Raw genomic sequence first — 18302 nt, forward strand, 5'->3', positions numbered from 1 at the left:
TCTCAAAGCTCTGTTTGGTCTGGTCCTATTCTCTCTCCTTGGACAGTCGCTGGCTTCAACCATCATGTACGTAGCTGTTTACCAAATCTATATACCCCACCCTATGTGTCTTCTAAGTTCTAATTCTATCTGTGTTCTAGCTCATGCCTTCAGAGTCTTCTATGAGCACTTCAGACTCAGCACAAAGTGTAAATTTCCATCTTCATCTAAGGTCTTCCTCTGTGATCCCTATTTCTGTTAAGGACACCATCTACCTCACATTATCTGAGCTTAAAAGTCTTGGCATAATTTTCTTTCTTTAAATTTTTTTTCCTTCTAATTATAGAGCATTACATGATTTTAGTGAGAATGTCAAACACTGCAGATTTTAGAAAATTAAATTTCTTTGTAATCTTACCCTTTAGTTATAACTACTAGTAGTTTGGTGTATGATGATCTAAATTGGTGTTTGAAAAACACAGATTACCACAATCCACAATAAGAAATACATTTTGCATCATGACTCGGCATGGACATGTGTATGCACGTGCACCTGAAACAATACTTTAACAAAATATTTATCCTTTTCATATGTGATATACTCTAATATTTTCCGTTATTCCATTAAAAACAAATCTAGTTGCAACCTATTAAAATTGCTTTCATGTCCCAGTAATAGGTTGGAACCCATGGTTCGTAATAGAGCTCATTCTCTAATATTTCTTTGTGTATTTGTTCTACTACACTATTTTTGCTGTTCCCGATACATGTCTTTTTTCCCATTTGTTGTACCCTTTTTATTTGTCTATTCCTCCATTAGCATTTATGCAACTTCATCCAGTCTGAAAGACTGATATACCACCTTCTCCAAAAAGCCTTTTCTGCTTCTTTTCCCTGCCAAAAGAATTATTTTCATCTTTATATGTAGCTTTATATTACTTACTGCTTTTTTTAGCAGCAGTAGTAATATGTAGCATGCTTTAAAATTTGCCAGTAATTTTCACAGATATTCTATCAATTGAATTAAACTCTGCAGGGTACCTAGCATAGATATCCCATATTAGCATCTGACCCTGGGCAAGTCATTGCTTGAACCCAGGTGTTCTGATTAGTAATTCAGCAATTTTCCCAGGTACTACGTGTTTCCCATTCAATGTTGTATACATTTTCCAAGTGCTATACAAATGTTCAGGAGAATTACATTTATTAATGTAAGCAAATCACATCTCAGGCCAGCTATAACTGGCTATAACTGGAAACCTTATGCCATGATGTGACCAGCTGGTCTACCTGGATTCAGTGGCCAGCTTTGCTCATTAAGAAGACTGATTGTAGCTAGTAGGATAAGCCTATCCAATTTCACTCAAGTCGTCACTGACTCTCAGGTGACTGGAACTCACAACCCTGGGAAGTATGAACCAAGATGGACCCAGGAGATGAAGTTCACCTTTCCTGATTCTCAGCTCTTGTATGGATATTGCTTTGGCTTATGAAGGATTTTTACAAAATTTTTTTTAAAGCTTTAACTAGCTTATTTTTAATGATGAACTTTAAAACATTACTATAAAACTTTTTAAACACAAAAGTAGAATAGTATAATGAACTCTAAATGCCCATCACCCATATTCAATAGATTTTGCTGTAACTGTTTTCAACATCCTTTATTTCTTTGCTGAGATGTTTTAAAGCAAATTCTAGACATTTAATTTCATCCCTATATTTCAGTATGTGATAACTTATTAGTTTTTTAAAAACTACATGATGTTATCTGTAAGTTTAAAAACCTAGATTCTTACTTAGCTTTAGTAGATAAACACCTCAGAACAGATTAATATTCTATTTTAACCCTATGAAGTGTAATAGGGTTGAATTCTGTTAAATACAAGGGGGTTAGAGTATCCAGGAAATGTGCATTTTGGAGCTTTAGAGTATCTTTCTCAAAGGAGGAAATATTTTTTGCTTTAGACAAAGCTGGTCTGTTGCCAAATTAAATTTATTTCCTACTTGTTACCTATAAAGTCCCTGGGGGGAAGGCAATCCAGGAAAGAAAGCTCTTTTGCTTTGTTCTCATGGTTTTATAAAATAAATAAATATATACTTAATGTTATTTGCTTTTCTAGATACACTTAGAATACAAATCCCTCCTTTTTTTACTCATCATTTGGAGAAGACAAAAATAAATCAGTCATTTCAATGTTTAACTGCAAAATAGTGGAAGGGATTAGACTTGTCATGAGTTTTAGACTTCTTGTGAAACTAAAAACCACAGATGTATTTTGAGATTATGAAAATAAGAGGCTACTTTTGTACTGGTTCAGATTCTGTCTCTGTCACGTATAGTTCTGTGACTTTCGGCAAGTTATTTAATCTTTCTGAGATTAGTTTCATCTGCAAAACAGAGATAAGTAATTCCTTCTTCATGGGGTGGTTTTTAAAATCAAATAAGGCTTTGGCCTAGGAACTGACCATACATGCTCACTGAGAGGGCATGGAAGATGGTGAAAGGATAATGGGATAGTTAGCTGTATACAGGGAAGGAATGAAATTTGACCCAATCAGGCCATCACCAAAATGAATTCTGGGTGCAGTAACAGGCTTAAGTATGAAAGGGGAAAAAACTATGTAACTTTATTTTTTTTTACCCTTGCAATGACATTTTTTTTTACATTTTTTAAATTGAATTATAGTCAGTTTCATTGTGTCAATTTCCAGTGTACAGCACAATTTTTCAGTTATACATGAACATACGTATAAAAACTATGTAACTCTTAAAAGAGAGCATCTCCGTGAACTTGGAATAGGGAGGATTTCTTAAACAAGGCCCTAAAGCATAAATCATAAATTCAATACAAAAGAATTAAGAACTTCTCAAAAAATTTAAGTGCAGTGAGAATTAAGAACTTATATTTATCAAAGGTCTCCATAAGGAGAGAAAAAAAATAGCCAGAAAATATTGACAACACATAACTGACACTAAATTAGTACATAGAATATTTAAGTAACTTCCAGAAGCCAATAAGAAAAAGCTAAGTTAACAGAAAAATAGGCATCATTTCTTTGCAAAACTCTAAATGTTAACTACGTGGTTAAAGTGCTCAATATCATCAGTAATGAGATATATACAAAATAAAGTCACCATACAATCACCTACCAACAAGATGAGGAGAAAATGAAGAAATCCCCACAATGCCAAGCATTCGAATGGACACACAAAAACTACACTGCTAATAGGCGTGTAAATTATTATGAGAAATCTTGAAAATAGTTTGGCATTATCTAGTAAATTTAAAGAAAGGCATACCTGATTTCCGGTAATCCTGTTCTTATTTATACACCCTAGAGACTCTCCTGCACGTTGGTACCAGGATGTATGGACAATCTGGAAACATCCCAACCTGGAAACTCTTCATGGACATGGATGATGTTGAACAAAAGAAACAAGTAACAATGTTAATAATGTTATTCCACTTGTGAAAAATTTATATACAGGCATAAAGAAACTACATTGTTTAGGGGCACACACTTACGTGGTAGTAACATGCAGAAATGCAAGGAAACGATTCTCATAAAAGTCAGAATCATTTATTTCTAGGGGGATTGTGGCTAAAAGGCCTTTCCCCGGGGAGGATGACTCTCCAGTCCTATGCTCTCTTGACCTGGTGGTGGTTACTCAGCTGTTCACTTTATGATTCTTTAAATTGTACATATGCTTTATACATTTTTATCCCTGCATGATTATTTCACAATAAAGAAAAATAAAAACCAAAAGAAGTAAAGAAGCATAATACAACTTTATACTGAAGAGATAAACATAGCTCCATTTCCACAAAATAGTATTTCTAACTTGGTCCCCGTCTTAACAATTGCTGAACTAACTAGGTAGCAGCTCACTTTTCCCAAACTGATAAACTTCATCTGATCATGAGGGTTTTTTTTCTCCCTGAAATGTGAAAACGCTGGCTTTGTCTCTGCATCTCTTTCCCTCGATTAATTAGGCCGTCTCTTACTGCTTTTTTTTATAAATTAATGGATTTACTGTTTTAAACGTCGTGATTTGGGCTGTCTAATAGCTTCAGTAGATTTTCGCCTACTGTTAATTGCTTCAGATTTTCTAAATTCTTTTTGTGAATAAGGGGAAACGGTCAGGTGTGTCTGATTAAACCCAGCCGGATCCTGTGGATAAAACGTTTGCACGTGGCTCGCATCCCCGTGGAAATGCAGCTTTAGCACTCGGGCGAAGCCTTCAGGGCGAGAAAGCTATGGTCGGACTAGGGTCCGCCCTCCAGCTCCTCACACTCGAGGTCTCCTTCACGCTCCTTTTCCTCCTCCTTCCGGTCCGACAGGACGCGAAGTGGCTCAGCGAGCGCGGATTTCTCTGCCGCCGCTGCAGTCTCTGCGACCCCCCCGCCCTACTCGGGCGCCGCGGGACCGCCCGGCGTCCTCCCGCCGCCGGGAGCGCTGTGGGCCGCAGCCGGCCTGGTCGCAGACGCCGTGGCGGCCGTTGCGCGCCTGAAGGGAGCTGCTGGCGGGGCCCACGGAGTCCCCGCCCGAGACTGTGCCGCTGCCGCCGCCACCATGGGTAAGGAGAGCCCGCCGAAAGCGGACGCCGGGCCCTCGGTGCTGGTCTGAGGCCTCTGTCGGGCCAGGAGGACTGATGGCGGTGGGCATCCAGGCCTCGCGGTCGGAACTAGGACCCGAATACGGGCCTGGGGCTGGGCGGGGAGAGCCGGGGGGCTCGGGGGCGCCTGGGGTCGCCATGGCAACGTGCGGCTGCCCCTCATTCTCTCCCGCCTCCGCCCACCTTCAGGTGCCTAATGGCCGAGGGCTCGTGCTCCGACGGCTTCCAGGGAGCGAGGACAGGGCCGGCCGGGGTGTCTCTCCTGGATTCGGGGAACAGTCGGGGACGGGCGATGACTTTCCAGGTTCGGGGGTGGCGGAGGGAAGCGACTCAGGTTTTGGCCTGGGTGTCCGACGCGGAGGGCGGGAGAGAGGCAGCGAAGCAGCGCAGGACCCCGGGTGAGCCCTCCGCTTTGGTCCTGGGGGCGCCCCGATTGCTTTGGGCAGCCTTGCTGGCGGGAGTAGGGAGGCAGGGGAGGGGCCCTAGGCCCGGGCAAGATGCGGGAACTGGCCCTTGGCCGCATTTGGGGGCCGCAACCTGGCAGGACGCATCCGCGAGCCTGGCGGGGCGCGGCCGAAGCTGCCGGCGCCCAGCACCGACCTACCTCGGAGCAGCTGCAAAAGCGCTTTGTCTAGTTGTCGCATCGTACATTACGGATTGTGATGGGCACTGTTAACAAAAACGAGAATTGCCACAGATTATGAAACATAGAGTGGTTTTTTCGCCCCCCCCAAAAGAGAGGGAAGCATACCACGATGCATATTTGAAGAAATGGTATCTTGTGTGGAGATTGTCCACCAGCTAGCTTGGTCATAGCAGTTGTGGCTGCGTTTTAAATTGCTTAGGATTCAGTGTCAGGCTTCACACCTAACTACCTGAGATCGGAACTGGAATACTAGATCATTGGGAACTCTGGACTTTTGTCTGGGGAAGGAAAAACGGACCCTTGGTTTACATGGACTAGTAAATTTGTCAGAGATTATGAAACATACTAAACGCTTAAATTTTTTTTTTTTTGCGCGTCATTTTGTCATCTGTATTTGCTGAAAATATTTCTGCTAGTCACAACAGTGATGAGAGTATGGGGAAGTATCTGAATTTATAAGAAAACTGAGAATAAAATTTATGGGGAAGAAAAAATTTTTTGTGAATTGAAAAGAACAATCAGTTTGTTTAAAAAATGCATTTATTAACTTGATGTTCAACTGGGTGAGCAGTGTGGAAGGGCAGGGAACTTTAACGTGAAACTGGACCTGTGTTTATTTCCTCTGGGAAAATAAAGGAGCCCTGCAATACAGAACTACAATTGCAATGAAAATACAAGATCGGAAGAGGGTTAACATGAGTGGAAGAGTTGAATGGCTTCTATATGACCCTGTTTTATTTACCTGCCACGTTTGTTATGGATGATACTGGAATCTTAGAACTTTAAATACCTTTTATTGCCAGTTTATTCTGAACATTTTTTTGTCTTTGAATTCATCCTTGACAGTTCCTGCTATCTACCTTTGCATGAGACCTTTAAACATGTTGTCTGTTATTCCACTATTCCTACAAACTTCTCTCCACAGAAAGCCTTTTTAAAAAATTTATTCTCCTTGTAGAGGTATCTCAAAAATAAGATAAATACCAGAGAACAGCCAGTTTGCAGGATATTGAGAATAATTCATAAACTTTGGCCAGAGTGGGCATGGTAGTGTTCTATGGTATGCATGAGAAAGACATAAAAAGAACTAGGGGTGTATGTTAGTTAGGAAGACTAACTTGTCCACCTACGAGAAACAAACCACTGTTATTTTTATAGAGAATGGAAAGGGTTGTATATTTTTCAGTGTCAGGTCTTGTAAACAATGTTGGACTCCTTTCTTGTGCTTTCAGCTACAAAAGACCCCACAGCTGTAGAGAGAGCAAACTTGTTAAACATGGCTAAACTCAGTATCAAAGGACTAATTGAATCTGCTCTAAGCTTTGGCCGCACTTTGGATTCTGACTATCCCCCCTTGCAGCAGTTCTTCGTTGTTATGGAACATTGTCTGAAACACGGTCTTAAAGGTATCATGAGATTTTTTTTTTTAACTAAATTTAGAAATCACCCCACCCCCGCATCTTAAACATCCTTGAAAATGTGATTTTTTTGTGGCTACAATTACTGTTACTTTTTAAAGTATTGGGTGGATTGGTTTGGGGGAGAAAATACCCTACTGCTTTGTTTTCTAATTGGTGGTCCTCAGAAAATGCTTAGTTGCTGGTGTATTGTAAAAAACATATTTGACATTTTTTCAACATACTCGGAACTGACTTCCGTTTTCTAGGATAGTTGTAGTTATTTAAAAAATTTTAAGCTTGGTGATTCTGATATGAACTATTATTACTAGTTTGAGCGCCATTGAACAAGTACATTAAAATAGTTGATTACTGAAATGTAAACCTCCTTAATGTATGGGAGCATGTCTAGAAAAAATTGTCTTCTGGATTGGGTTATTGTAGAAATGTGAGCGCTCCCTGAACATGATCATAATAGTGGATATTGTATTCTTCTCTACAGTTCCTATTGAATTATTGTTATGTATAAAATGTTTATGTTATACTTAATATACATTGCATAATAACTGTTCTTTTACTTACAGCAAATACTTATATAACAATTACTGGTGGTTTTGGTCTCTAGTTCATATGATCAGCAGCTGTGTAGAGGGCTGTGTGAGTAAGCATTGTATAGTAAGGTGACTAATAAAAAGCAAAAGAAGCTTGGTTTTTTTGGTTGGTATACCAGAAGCCTGGGTAAGTTGAGAAGTTCTGACCATGGGACATGAAAGTGGGGGTAAATGTAAAAAGCAAAAGAGGAGATTTACCTAAACATGGTTTTAATAAAATGTACTTTAAACTGAGGAGCCTTGTTGGCATCAGAATTTGAGAAACCTTATGTGATGTTATTAACTTTTTTTTTTCATTAAAATGTGTTTATTTAATTGAGGCAGTTGACATATAACATTATTAGTTTCAGGGGTCCAACACAGTGATTTCATATTTTTATATATAGTGAAATGATTACTACAATAAATCTAGTTAACATTCACTACTACATGTAAGTTTTTTGTGTGTGTGTTGAGAAATTTTAAGATTTACTCTTAGCAGCTTTCAAATATATAGTACAGTATTAATAACTACAGTCATCATGTACATTACATCTCCAGGACTTATGTATCTTACATCTGGAAGTTTGTACCTTTTGACCACCTTTACCCATTTCATCCATTCCCACCGTCCAACCCTGGAAACCACTGATCTGTTCTCTGTATCTATGAGTTTGTTTGTTTTTGGTTTGTTTGTTTTTAGATTCTAATTTTTCTTTAATTAAGGACTTAAAATAAAATTTTAAAAATATATAAATAACAGTGAAGTATACTCTTTTTGGTTGGGGGAGGTAATTATGTTTATTTTTAGAGGAGGTACTGGGGATTGAACCCAGGACCTCGTGTATGCTAAGCATGTACTCTACCACTGAGTTATACCCTCCCCCCTCTTTTTGAATATTAATCAAACAACATAGAAGCACATAGAGCAAAAACAGTTTCCCTTCATTTTCTTCCATTTATTTCCCTAAAGGAAATTGTCATTCTTCTCTTCTCTGTTTTTTTTCTCTTTCTTTTTTTAAAAATTGATGTGTAGTTCATTTTTTCCCTCTTTTACTCTAAACAGAGTCATGCTGTGTTATTCTGTGACTTTCTTTTCCCCCTCCTTTAAAAAAAAAAAAGGTATTGTTTGGTGATCTTACCATTTACATAGAGGTCTTTATCACATTTTAATGGCTGTATAATATTTCATACATATATGTATACTGTGACTTATTTAACTACTCTCCTCTTAATTCACACTTAGGTTGTTTTCAGTTTTTATTATTAAAATTGTGCTGGAAGAACATCTTTGGGTATATGTTTGTACACATGTGCTAGGATTTCTTTAGGATTCCTAGGCGTAGAATTACTGGGTCAAAGGATATAGGCAACTGACGTCTATAAAGGCTTCACTGATAAACAACAGTAAATGTGTTTGTTTTCCCCCCATTTTTGCCTACTCTTGATATTATCAGTCTCTAAATACTTCTTTTAATACATTAGGAAGTCAACAATCTCATCTCAGGCCTTGAGTTTTAATTTGCTTTTTGAAAAATTTCCTTTTTGTTAAAAAAGTTAATAACTTACATTGTTATTTTCTTCCAGTCTCCTGAAATGTGCTTTGTCAAATGATGGCCAAAATAGTTACATTTTAAAATCTTCTCTGATTTTCCTTTACTTCACAAAATATCATGAGCCATATCCTAACAGTCCTATGCTTATCTCGATGAATCATTATAAAGCTACTTTGTGCTGATTGGGTTTTCCCCCCCAAGAAAAAATTGCCTATCTTGGTGGTGGTTCTTGGGTGGTGCATATGATAGACACACTGGGTCTACAGGAAATCTGGTCAGTATGAAGAAAGAAGCATGTAGTTGTTCATTGGTTTTATATTACCCAAATCTCAAAATCAAATAAAAGGAAAAGTAAAGTCATAATTTTTTGTATATAAAAGTAAAATAATGATTCATCCTTGGTTTATTAAATAAACATAAAGATCAACCTGCTGGGGCCACCAGTCTTATTTTGGTACTGGTAAAGAATAAGCCTAGTTGTTTTTTACTTTAATTACCTACCTGCATATTTCTGATAAGGAAGAATGGGCAAGATGCATATTTCTGATAAGGAAAGTATCAGGATCCTGATGAACAGGCTCCTGATCAACAGGGCTGTGTAGTGATGAGAGGAAAGTTCTCTGAATAATTGTATATTAAGTTAAAAATGTTGTAAGGAAATATTTAACAGGGAGTTACTACAATTTTATATGTTGAAGTTGTATGCATTATATTTTCTTTTTTCAGTAAGAAAATCATTTTTGAGTTATAACAAAACTATCTGGGGCCCTTTGGAACTGGTAGAGAAGCTGTACCCAGAAGCAGAGGAAATAGGAGCTAGTGTCCGGGATTTACCTGGTCTTAAGTAAGTAATCTTATTACTTGTTCATCCCAGCCACAGAAGTATATTTGCTCTTCCTTAAAATTACCTCACACTCCAGCTGATAATCTTCTCTCAGCCTTAGGTGGCTTTCTGCTGTATTCTCTCCTAATAAAATTCTGTTGATTCTTTACAGCCCAGCTCCACTGTCATTTCCTTTATGAAGTTTTTCTTAGCCCCTTCAGTGAGAATTAAGTGCTCTTTCTTTTATCACTATATTCACTCCTTTATTATGTCACTTACTTAAATCCTGTGTTGTAGTGCAGAAAATTGACAAGTCCTTTTAAGACAGACTATATCAGTTACGCATTTATGTTTTCTGAGTGTTAAGCAAGTTTGCATAAGTAGGTAGTCAGTAGATATTTGAAGGCTGATGTAAGCTAAATCCAGGGCAAAGCTCAGGAGATTTGAGTTTTCTCCATAAACCATTTATATTCCAAAGGGTTTGTGCAAATTACTTTTCTTCCTCTGAAAATTGGGGCCTATTATGTCACTTGCCTATTTCACTAGATAAATGTACAGTCAACCCTCAATATCCATGGGTTCTGCATCTGCAGATTCAATGTACTTTGGATCAAAAATATTCAGAAAAAAAAATTCAGAAAGTTCCAAAAAGCAAAACTTGAATTTGCCACACCCTGGCAGCTATTTACATAGCATTGACGTCGTATTAGGTATTACACATTATCTAGAGATGATTTAAAGTAAATGGAAGAATGTGCTTAAGTTATATGCAAATACTGTGCCATTTTATAGAAGGAACTTGAGTATCCACAGATTTTGGTATCTGTGGGGGTGCTGGAACCAGTCTCCACAGATAGTGAGGAACAACTGTATATGAAAGGTCCTAAAGGCTGAATATTCCAGCTAATGAGTCAGGAGTGTTGAAATTTTTGCAGTTTTTTTTTGTTGATAAGGCTAAGTTCTTATGTTCTTCAGGCTATAGTTAAGATGTAAGAGTTTCCTTTAGTTTATCTTAATTCTTGTGTCCGAGATAGCTTTTTTACACTTAGCATTTTCTGTCAGATTATCAGTTTGCTTTCTCTTAGCTTTACAATTTAGTGTCTTATATATTGTGGGGAATATGGTGGTATTTTCTGTTATCACAACATCCAAATGTTTGCAAGTTGTGCTTAATCAAGTGATAAAAGTAAATGGCTACTATTTATTGAGCACTGTATCAGGGTAAGAAGATAATTGTTTTACGTGTATTATCTCAATTAGTGCTTAAAACAATCTTAGGGTAGAGATTATTATTATAACAATTGTATAGATGTGAAAAATAAAGGTCAAAGAAGTTACAGTTTATAGGTGGTAGAGTCAGGATTCAAACTCAGTTTTTAGAGTTAAATAGGAAGTCATACACGCTCATATTGTTTTAAAAAAGCCAAATTCTACAAAAGTAAAAATATGCTTTCTAAAGAATGGTATTCAGTAAAATGCTAAGCCATAAGAAACTCCTTAGCTGTTAGAAATGAAGATTAAGTTTCCTTTCACATTTCGTGCGAAAACATTCTCTGCATGAGAAAACATAAAGGTTTACATGATATATTTCTCTTTAAAAAATTCTAATTCTGTAAAGCTTGCTTTTATTTTTACTAAATGATAACTTGATTAAGAGAGGTATGAAATTAAATTTTTTTAGTAAGAGAACAGATCCACACTTTTTATTTATTTACTTTTCAATAGTACTTCACTTTTCAAGTTTAAATCCTTGAGGAGTACAGCATCACATGGGTTCTGTGTCCAGTGGCTTTCGCAGGAAGGTTGCCTCAGAATTTGGCACAAACCTTGCCACGGTTACCATGAGCACAGGTTACCTTTTCCCAGATATTTTGATTTTGTTCAGTTTGCCTCCAGAAGTTACTATGTTGTTCTTTGCTTCGTGCACATCACATCTCTTGCCTTGATAGAATTCATTTTCATCTTGAGCACAAACACCTTCAATTTTGAGAACTGTGTGCTCTCTCTTGTCCAGGAGACCCTACTTGTAGCCAGCAAAAAATGGCCTTGGGCCACAATCTTTCAGATATATTTGTTGTCTTAGAAGTTCTGTTCCCAGCAGACTTCCACATGAAAGAGATTTAATTTTTTTTAAGGACAACTGGTTAAAAGAAACATTTCAAAAATAGCAGATAGCTTCGTGATTCTCTGTAATTACCAGCTTGATACCTTCTTAGCTTTGTTATGATTTTTAAAATTCAGGTATAATGTCAGTTATTTTTTGAAGGCATCATACTGCCTTATTGGTGCATTTTGTGAACTCACTTTTAGAGGACTAAACCCCTTCTAAAAAAATATTTCTTATAGAAATATTCTCACTATTTAGAGAGTCATTTCTTCCAAAGCATAAAATGGTACCTTGGTGACCTACAGGTGCAGATTTTTCTTAGAGACTTAAATAGTTCCCAGGGATTGGTTTGTATGCTCAAAGAGCTGACTTAAAGCTATAGACAAAGACAAAACCATGATAAATTGCCTTTTTCCTTTATTAATGTGTACCTCAGTAGAGGTAGAAGATGTAGTCTGTAATCTTTGGACTGGGGTTGTTTTCTGAACATTTGGTTTTGCTTTTTAGGACCCCCCTGGGTCGTGCAAGAGCATGGCTTCGATTAGCCCTCATGCAAAAAAAAATGGCTGATTACCTGCGTTGCTTAATTATTCAAAGGGATCTCTTGAGGTTAGTACTATTAAATCATGTTTATTTTCATTTTTTATTTCTTCTGTATCCTGTCTTTGGAAAAGGATTGAAGATGTAGTACAAAAGGATACATAAAATACATTGTGATGGCATAAAATAAAAGGAGGAGCAAAATGAGAGAGAAAATCACGGTGGAGACATAACAGGAATCAGGAATTAACCTGAAAAATGAATGCCGTAAGCTTTTTATAGGCCAATAAGGTGGAGATTGTATATATCAAAGTTTTAGTTTTTTTCCTAAGTTACAGTTAATGCTATGAATAAAAATTTGTATTGAAATTTTGGGCTTTAATTCAGGAGGTTTCTTTTTAGATCTTGAATGTCCAAACTATCGCTGTGACTGTATTGTGGGCATTTTTAAACTGTCAGTTTAAATTGAAGTCCAAATGTTTAAAGACAGACCTTCAGAGCAAAATGGTCAGTTCTCAAGGGGTGTGGGCCCATGGCAACCCCTCTGTTCTCTGTTATTCTTTTAGAGATCCTCTGTGATGTTCTGGAGAGTCTGGTCATTTTTGGTTTTACTTGTGACTTAAGTTGTACATCCATTTTCCCATTTGTTAAATGACAGTGACCATACTTTCAGCACCTTCAATTTCTCAACAATATTCTGAAGGTTAATTAAAGTGATTAAATAATACACATGGGACTTCTTGAAGAAGGCATGAGATGGTGATAACTAGTTTTCTGAATATTAATTGTCAAGTCTTAGTTTTCAGGCTGTCCTATTTTCCTGTTTCTTTTACAAGTCTCTTGTTTGAATATTTTTTTAGAATCTAGATTTCCATAAGTATCTTTAATGATTATCTGTTTAGAGCAATACGTATACCAAATGCAATTGGCTTGAACACAGGCTTTGAAATGTTTCATATATTCATTTCCCCATTTTAGTCTTTATCCCTAGGGTTTTAATAAATTCTAGGATGAAGATTCAACTCTAATAAAAATACTGTTATCAGATCAACAACAGTCTATGTCTTTTGAGAGTTACAAACGTTCCTGGCCTCAGTGATGACTTTTTTTTTTTATTTTTCTTTGCTTCTTTTCTTTCTCTAAAAATTCCTTTTCCTCTTCTATCTCTTTCAGTCCCTTTCTTATACATTTTCTGTATAGACATTTAAATTTTAAAAAATTTAAGGTATTTATGTATAGAAAGGCTAATTTTATTTATATTGGTTCCATGCTTGCAATGAGGTATTAAGATTTAAAATTTAGTCTTTAAAATAAATTTGTATAGGAGAGGGTGTAGTTCAGTGGTAGAGCACGTGCTTAGCATGTACAAGGTCCTAGGTTCAATCCCTAGTACCTCCATTAAATAAACAAACAAAGAAACCTAGTTACCTTCCCCCCCGAATAAATAAAATAGATTTGTGATTTAAGATTTTTATTATTTTAATTTTCACAGTGAATTCTATGAGTATCACGCACTAATGATGGAAGAAGAAGGAGCTGTAATTGTTGGGCTGCTGGTTGGCCTGAATGTCATAGATGCTAATCTGTGTGTAAAGGGAGAGGATTTAGACTCACAAGTAAGTGAAAGTGACTAGTACAAAATGCAGAGTGGTGTTTTCAGTTTGTACTGTTCTTCTTTGACCCAGGTATTACTCTAAGTTGTAAATGGTGCTGTTAAATAGTAAAGAAAAATTAAGAATGAAAGTCAGTTGCATGTTAAAGATACTTCTAATATTTCTCCCCTTTAAATACAAATAACTTTATTTACTTTAGGTTGGGGTGATTGATTTTTCCATGTATTTAAAGAATGAAGAAGATATTGGAAATAAAGAAAGGTATGATTTTCGTAAGTTATTTCACATGTATTTTATTATGAAGCTCTTTACAAATCAGTATGAGGTCCATCTGTTTACAGTATGGATTTTGTGTGTGTGTAGTTCCTGCTTTGTTTTGTTTTCACTTCCATTTACAAGCTTTCTAAAGCAAAAATCACTTAGAAGATGGAGGCTTTAGTCTGAAATAAAATTTTTGGTCGTATCATTAGTTCCAGAGACCCTTTTTGATAGTCATCTGTGTTTGTGTCATAAAGAGGGATGAAAGCTTATTACTCATAAATTTACCAATGCTGATTTATTTCAAGAAATAGTTGTGTTTAAATTTAAATATATTTATTCTGACTACTAAAGAGAAAAGTAATTACGTAATGTGATAGAGATGCCAATTATCACTACAAACTGCAGTCATTTCACAATATATAAATGTATTAGATTAACCTGTTGTACACCATAAATTTGAACAATGTTATGTCAAATATATTTCTTTAAAAAGAAACAAATCTGATGCAAAAAATTTTTTTAAATAAACTAATGGTATTGTTTAGTTTAGCAAGTAATTTAATAAAAGGTTATAGTTATTTAAAGTGCACAGCTTATTACTACATGATTATAAAGATTCTTGAATTTTATTTTAAAGGCAAGATAATGTTGCTTTACCATTATGTTTTACAACGATTTTAGATAATTTAGACCTTTTCAACTAGCACAAAAGTACTTTTTTTCCTTCTCTAGGAATGTTCAAATTGCTGCCATATTAGACCAGAAGAATTATGTTGAAGAATTAAATAGACAACTGAAGTAAGTATTATGGACATGTGGATACTTAGTACATATTTGTATCTTAGGTTTTTTTCCCCCTTTTCAGGTCATATTTTTGTTTGTTTGTTTGTGGGGGAGGTAATTAAGTCTATTTTATTTATTTTTTAATGGAGGCACTGGGGATTGAACCTAGAACTTTGTGCCTGTTAAGCATGCACTCTACCACTGAGCTATACGCTCCTCCTTCACTGGGCTATAGCCTCCCCACCTTTAAGGTCATCTTAACCCTATTCCTTTTTTCTAAGCATCTTTGAGAAGAGTTAGGGGACAGAGAGTGAATGGAAGTTCAGAATAAAGAGAATTATTGGAGATAATTCATTTTCAGCAGAAAATGAGAGTCAGATTTTTAAATAGAATCTTCAGAGAATTTAAAAATAGAATTTCAGACTTATCCCTCTACCCTTGAGAAAAAAAGGCTAGATAAGGTGGAAGTTTATATCATTTTGATGGTTCAAAAGTTCATTTTTCCTACTTTAAAGGGCTTCATGTGTAAGTGTGGCTGTCATCTTGCATGGTGGAAGTTTTCTCCCCGCAGTGTCACCTGGTCACTGAAGCTGTTAGTGAATACTCTATCTGGGAAGAATTTCTGAGATCTGTATGTAAAATAGTATAGTACAGTTCTGTCTAATAGAAATATAATGTGAGTCACACAGGTAACTTAAAATTTCTGGTAATCACATTATAAGGTAAAAAACATGAAATTAATTAAAAAATATATTTTATATAAGCCAATGTTACTATTTCAACATGTAATCAATATAAAAATTATTAATGAGTTATTTTATGTGTATTTTTTTTGGTACTGTATTCAGAAGTCAATGTGTATTTTACACTTACAGCACATTTCACTTCAGAGTAGCCAGTTGTGGCTTATGACTGCCACACTAGATAGCACAGGTATAATGAGTAATATTTGCTGCATAGTTAGAAATGGACTGCTCTCGTTAATTAAAATGACTAATTAGCAAAAATGGCTATCTCTGGGTGATAAAATTATGAATAATTTTTATTTTCTTTATGCTTTTCTGTATTTTCTGATTTTCACTCAATGAACATGCATTATGATCAGAAAATAACAAACATTTTCCCATTTTAGAAGAAAAACTAGTAAGTTGTGACTCTTGCTTTCTCTCTGAAGTCAGAGAGAAAATAAACATCTGGCATTAGTGTCTTTTTTATTATGGAGTTTTAATAATTGGTATTATAGGAAATATATGTGGATTTCATAGTTTGTATTTCTATAATTGTATTTCTCAGTGCAACCTGGTATTCACTTTTTGGTAACAGGTGATATATTTATCACATGGTTCAAACTTTAAAAGGAGCATAAAATGAAAAATCTTTCTCTTCCTTGATCTCCAACCATCCAGTTTTCCTCTTTGGGAGAGATTAATATACTAGGTTCTTATGTATGTCTCCAGATATGCTTATGCAAATAAATAAAAATATGTATATATATTCTTGTATTTCTCATCTCCCCCTACCTCCAGTTTTTTTTACACATAAGGTAGCGTACATTTTACACTGTCCTGTGCTTTACTGTTTTTACTCAACAGTTTATCTTAAAGTTTATTCCATTTAGTCCATTCCAAGAGAGATTTCTTATTCTCTTTAAATTATGTGTATTCAGTTATAGCAATACAGATACCTTACTTTTGTATATTTTATATATTTAAATTTTTTCATTGTCTAAGTAGAAAGCAGTTCTTGTACACTTAGAATATTTCAAAAGTATAGAAAACAGGAAAAAATAGAACTCTCTTATTATCCTTCACTTGAAGAAAACCACTATTGAGGGTTTATTGTTTTTAGAAGTGCTTTTTGATACTATTTTGATTCTCACATAAGGGTAGTGCAGATATTATCATTGGATTTTATAGAAAACTGAAGCTCAGAAAGGTTTTACAACTTTCAAGGTGACACAATTAGATAGTAGAAAAGTAGGGACCATAAGCTTGGTCGTCCATCTCCTAGTCCTGTACTTATTACCTGTCACCATCAGGATCCCCTGGTGCTGTTTATGAAAAATTCAAGACATTTACCTAAGAATGATTATGATTGATTATATTTTAAAATGATTTAATGTGGATGAAAAAACATTTTTCTTGTTTTACCAGTTAAACTAAAATGCCAGTACTTGTTTCTTAGGCTGCATAAAATTTGTTGTCTCTCTTACAGATTTTACTGTAGTGTATATATAGCATATTACTTTTTTTTAGAGAAAGTTTGCAATGGTAGAATCAAGTAGACCTTGAAAAACAGACTCAGTAAATTGTACAATAATATTCATTCTTGATTGATTTAAACAAGAATCCAAATAACAAGTGTGTTCATGTAGTGTAACCTGACTTTTGACTTTATGCTTGAAAGATGGGCAATTGCCTAGCTGCAGGCTGACAGGATACCTGACGCTGGGCATCTGATATTCACATTTCTCAAACCATGGGTGACTTTAGAGGTCCTTAATTTATTATGAAAGTGGAGAAGGGAAACAAAATGGACCTGCGTTGAAGACCACTGTTTATAAGCTTCATTAATCCACTTAATTATAAAGTGGACATTTAAAGTTCACCCTTTAAAATTTTTTAATTTAGTTTTAACAATATTTAGTAATCTTTATGTGGAATTTTCATTCCTAAACGTATAAGTTAAATATAAGGAGGACCCTAAGAATACAGCAAAATAAAATGAGCAGCATCAAATGGAATTTTAATAGAAACTTTGATTCTTTTGCTCCCGTCTTTATTGCTCTCCTAGCCAAATCAAGTTCTCCAACTTAATGAAATTTCCCCCATTTAAAAATTCAGACAGGGCAGCTGGTGCATTCAGTTAATGTAATGAGTCCAGAATAACATACTTTATTCTTGCCTTTGTGAGTTTGTGATTTTGAATGAATTTTTCTTTATTAATTTCAGCAGCACAGTCAGCAGTCTCCATTCAAGAGTTGACTCATTAGAAAAGTCAAATACTAAGCTGATTGAAGAGGTATGGTCACCCAGCCATGATAATTGTCTTTCATGGACCTACTATTTGTGATCCTTTTTCATTTTAATTATGAATGCATTAAACATACACACATACACGCACATTTTCATCATTATTGTGGAATATTTGTAATATAGTTGTAATTGATCTTAAGTTCTAAAGAAACCACATATTCTCAGGTGAATCTATAAATTATTTGAGATACTCAACTTCTAGAAATGAGCCCCAAAGATGAAACTCATACAGACTCTTCTATAAAAAAAACTGATTCTCATTTTTTAATCTGAATGACCTGTGTTTAAATAATGGAATCACCTATAGATAGAAATTCCCATTAAAATGATACTGTCCCCCTTGGTCCACTATTC

General features: G+C 35.6%; 2 protein-coding genes across 7 annotated transcripts in view; both read left to right on the plus strand.

The window, feature by feature from the left end:
* DNA2 (DNA replication helicase/nuclease 2) overlaps nucleotides 1-3489 on the plus strand; it is a 41594-nt gene extending 38105 nt beyond the window's left edge. Inside the window, exon 22 of the mRNA XM_064488112.1 lies at nucleotides 3320-3489. Within this exon, the coding sequence (XP_064344182.1) occupies nucleotides 3320-3453 (134 nt within the window). The 3' untranslated portion in view covers nucleotides 3454-3489. The remainder of the gene's footprint in view (nucleotides 1-3319) is intronic.
* Nucleotides 3490-4413: 924 nt separating this feature from the next.
* RUFY2 (RUN and FYVE domain containing 2) overlaps nucleotides 4414-18302 on the plus strand; it is a 37751-nt gene continuing 23862 nt past the window's right edge. For 2 of the 6 annotated variants that reach the window (XM_010985811.3, XM_031461191.2), the window contains exons 1-8: nucleotides 4757-4995; nucleotides 6476-6649; nucleotides 9513-9630; nucleotides 12224-12325; nucleotides 13749-13872; nucleotides 14069-14130; nucleotides 14863-14928; nucleotides 17865-17934. In XM_010985811.3, the coding sequence (XP_010984113.1) occupies nucleotides 4794-4995; nucleotides 6476-6649; nucleotides 9513-9630; nucleotides 12224-12325; nucleotides 13749-13872; nucleotides 14069-14130; nucleotides 14863-14928; nucleotides 17865-17934 (918 nt within the window). In that variant the 5' untranslated portion in view covers nucleotides 4757-4793. Of the gene's footprint in view, nucleotides 4640-4754; nucleotides 4996-6475; nucleotides 6650-9512; nucleotides 9631-12223; nucleotides 12326-13748; nucleotides 13873-14068; nucleotides 14131-14862; nucleotides 14929-17864; nucleotides 17935-18302 lie in introns of those variants that run through there. The other 4 variants (XM_031461189.2, XM_031461188.2, XM_031461190.2 and 1 more) reach the window with 4 other exon arrangements.

This window comes from Camelus dromedarius, chromosome 8 (assembly GCF_036321535.1).
Source record: "Camelus dromedarius isolate mCamDro1 chromosome 8, mCamDro1.pat, whole genome shotgun sequence".
NCBI lineage: Eukaryota > Metazoa > Chordata > Mammalia > Artiodactyla > Camelidae > Camelus > Camelus dromedarius.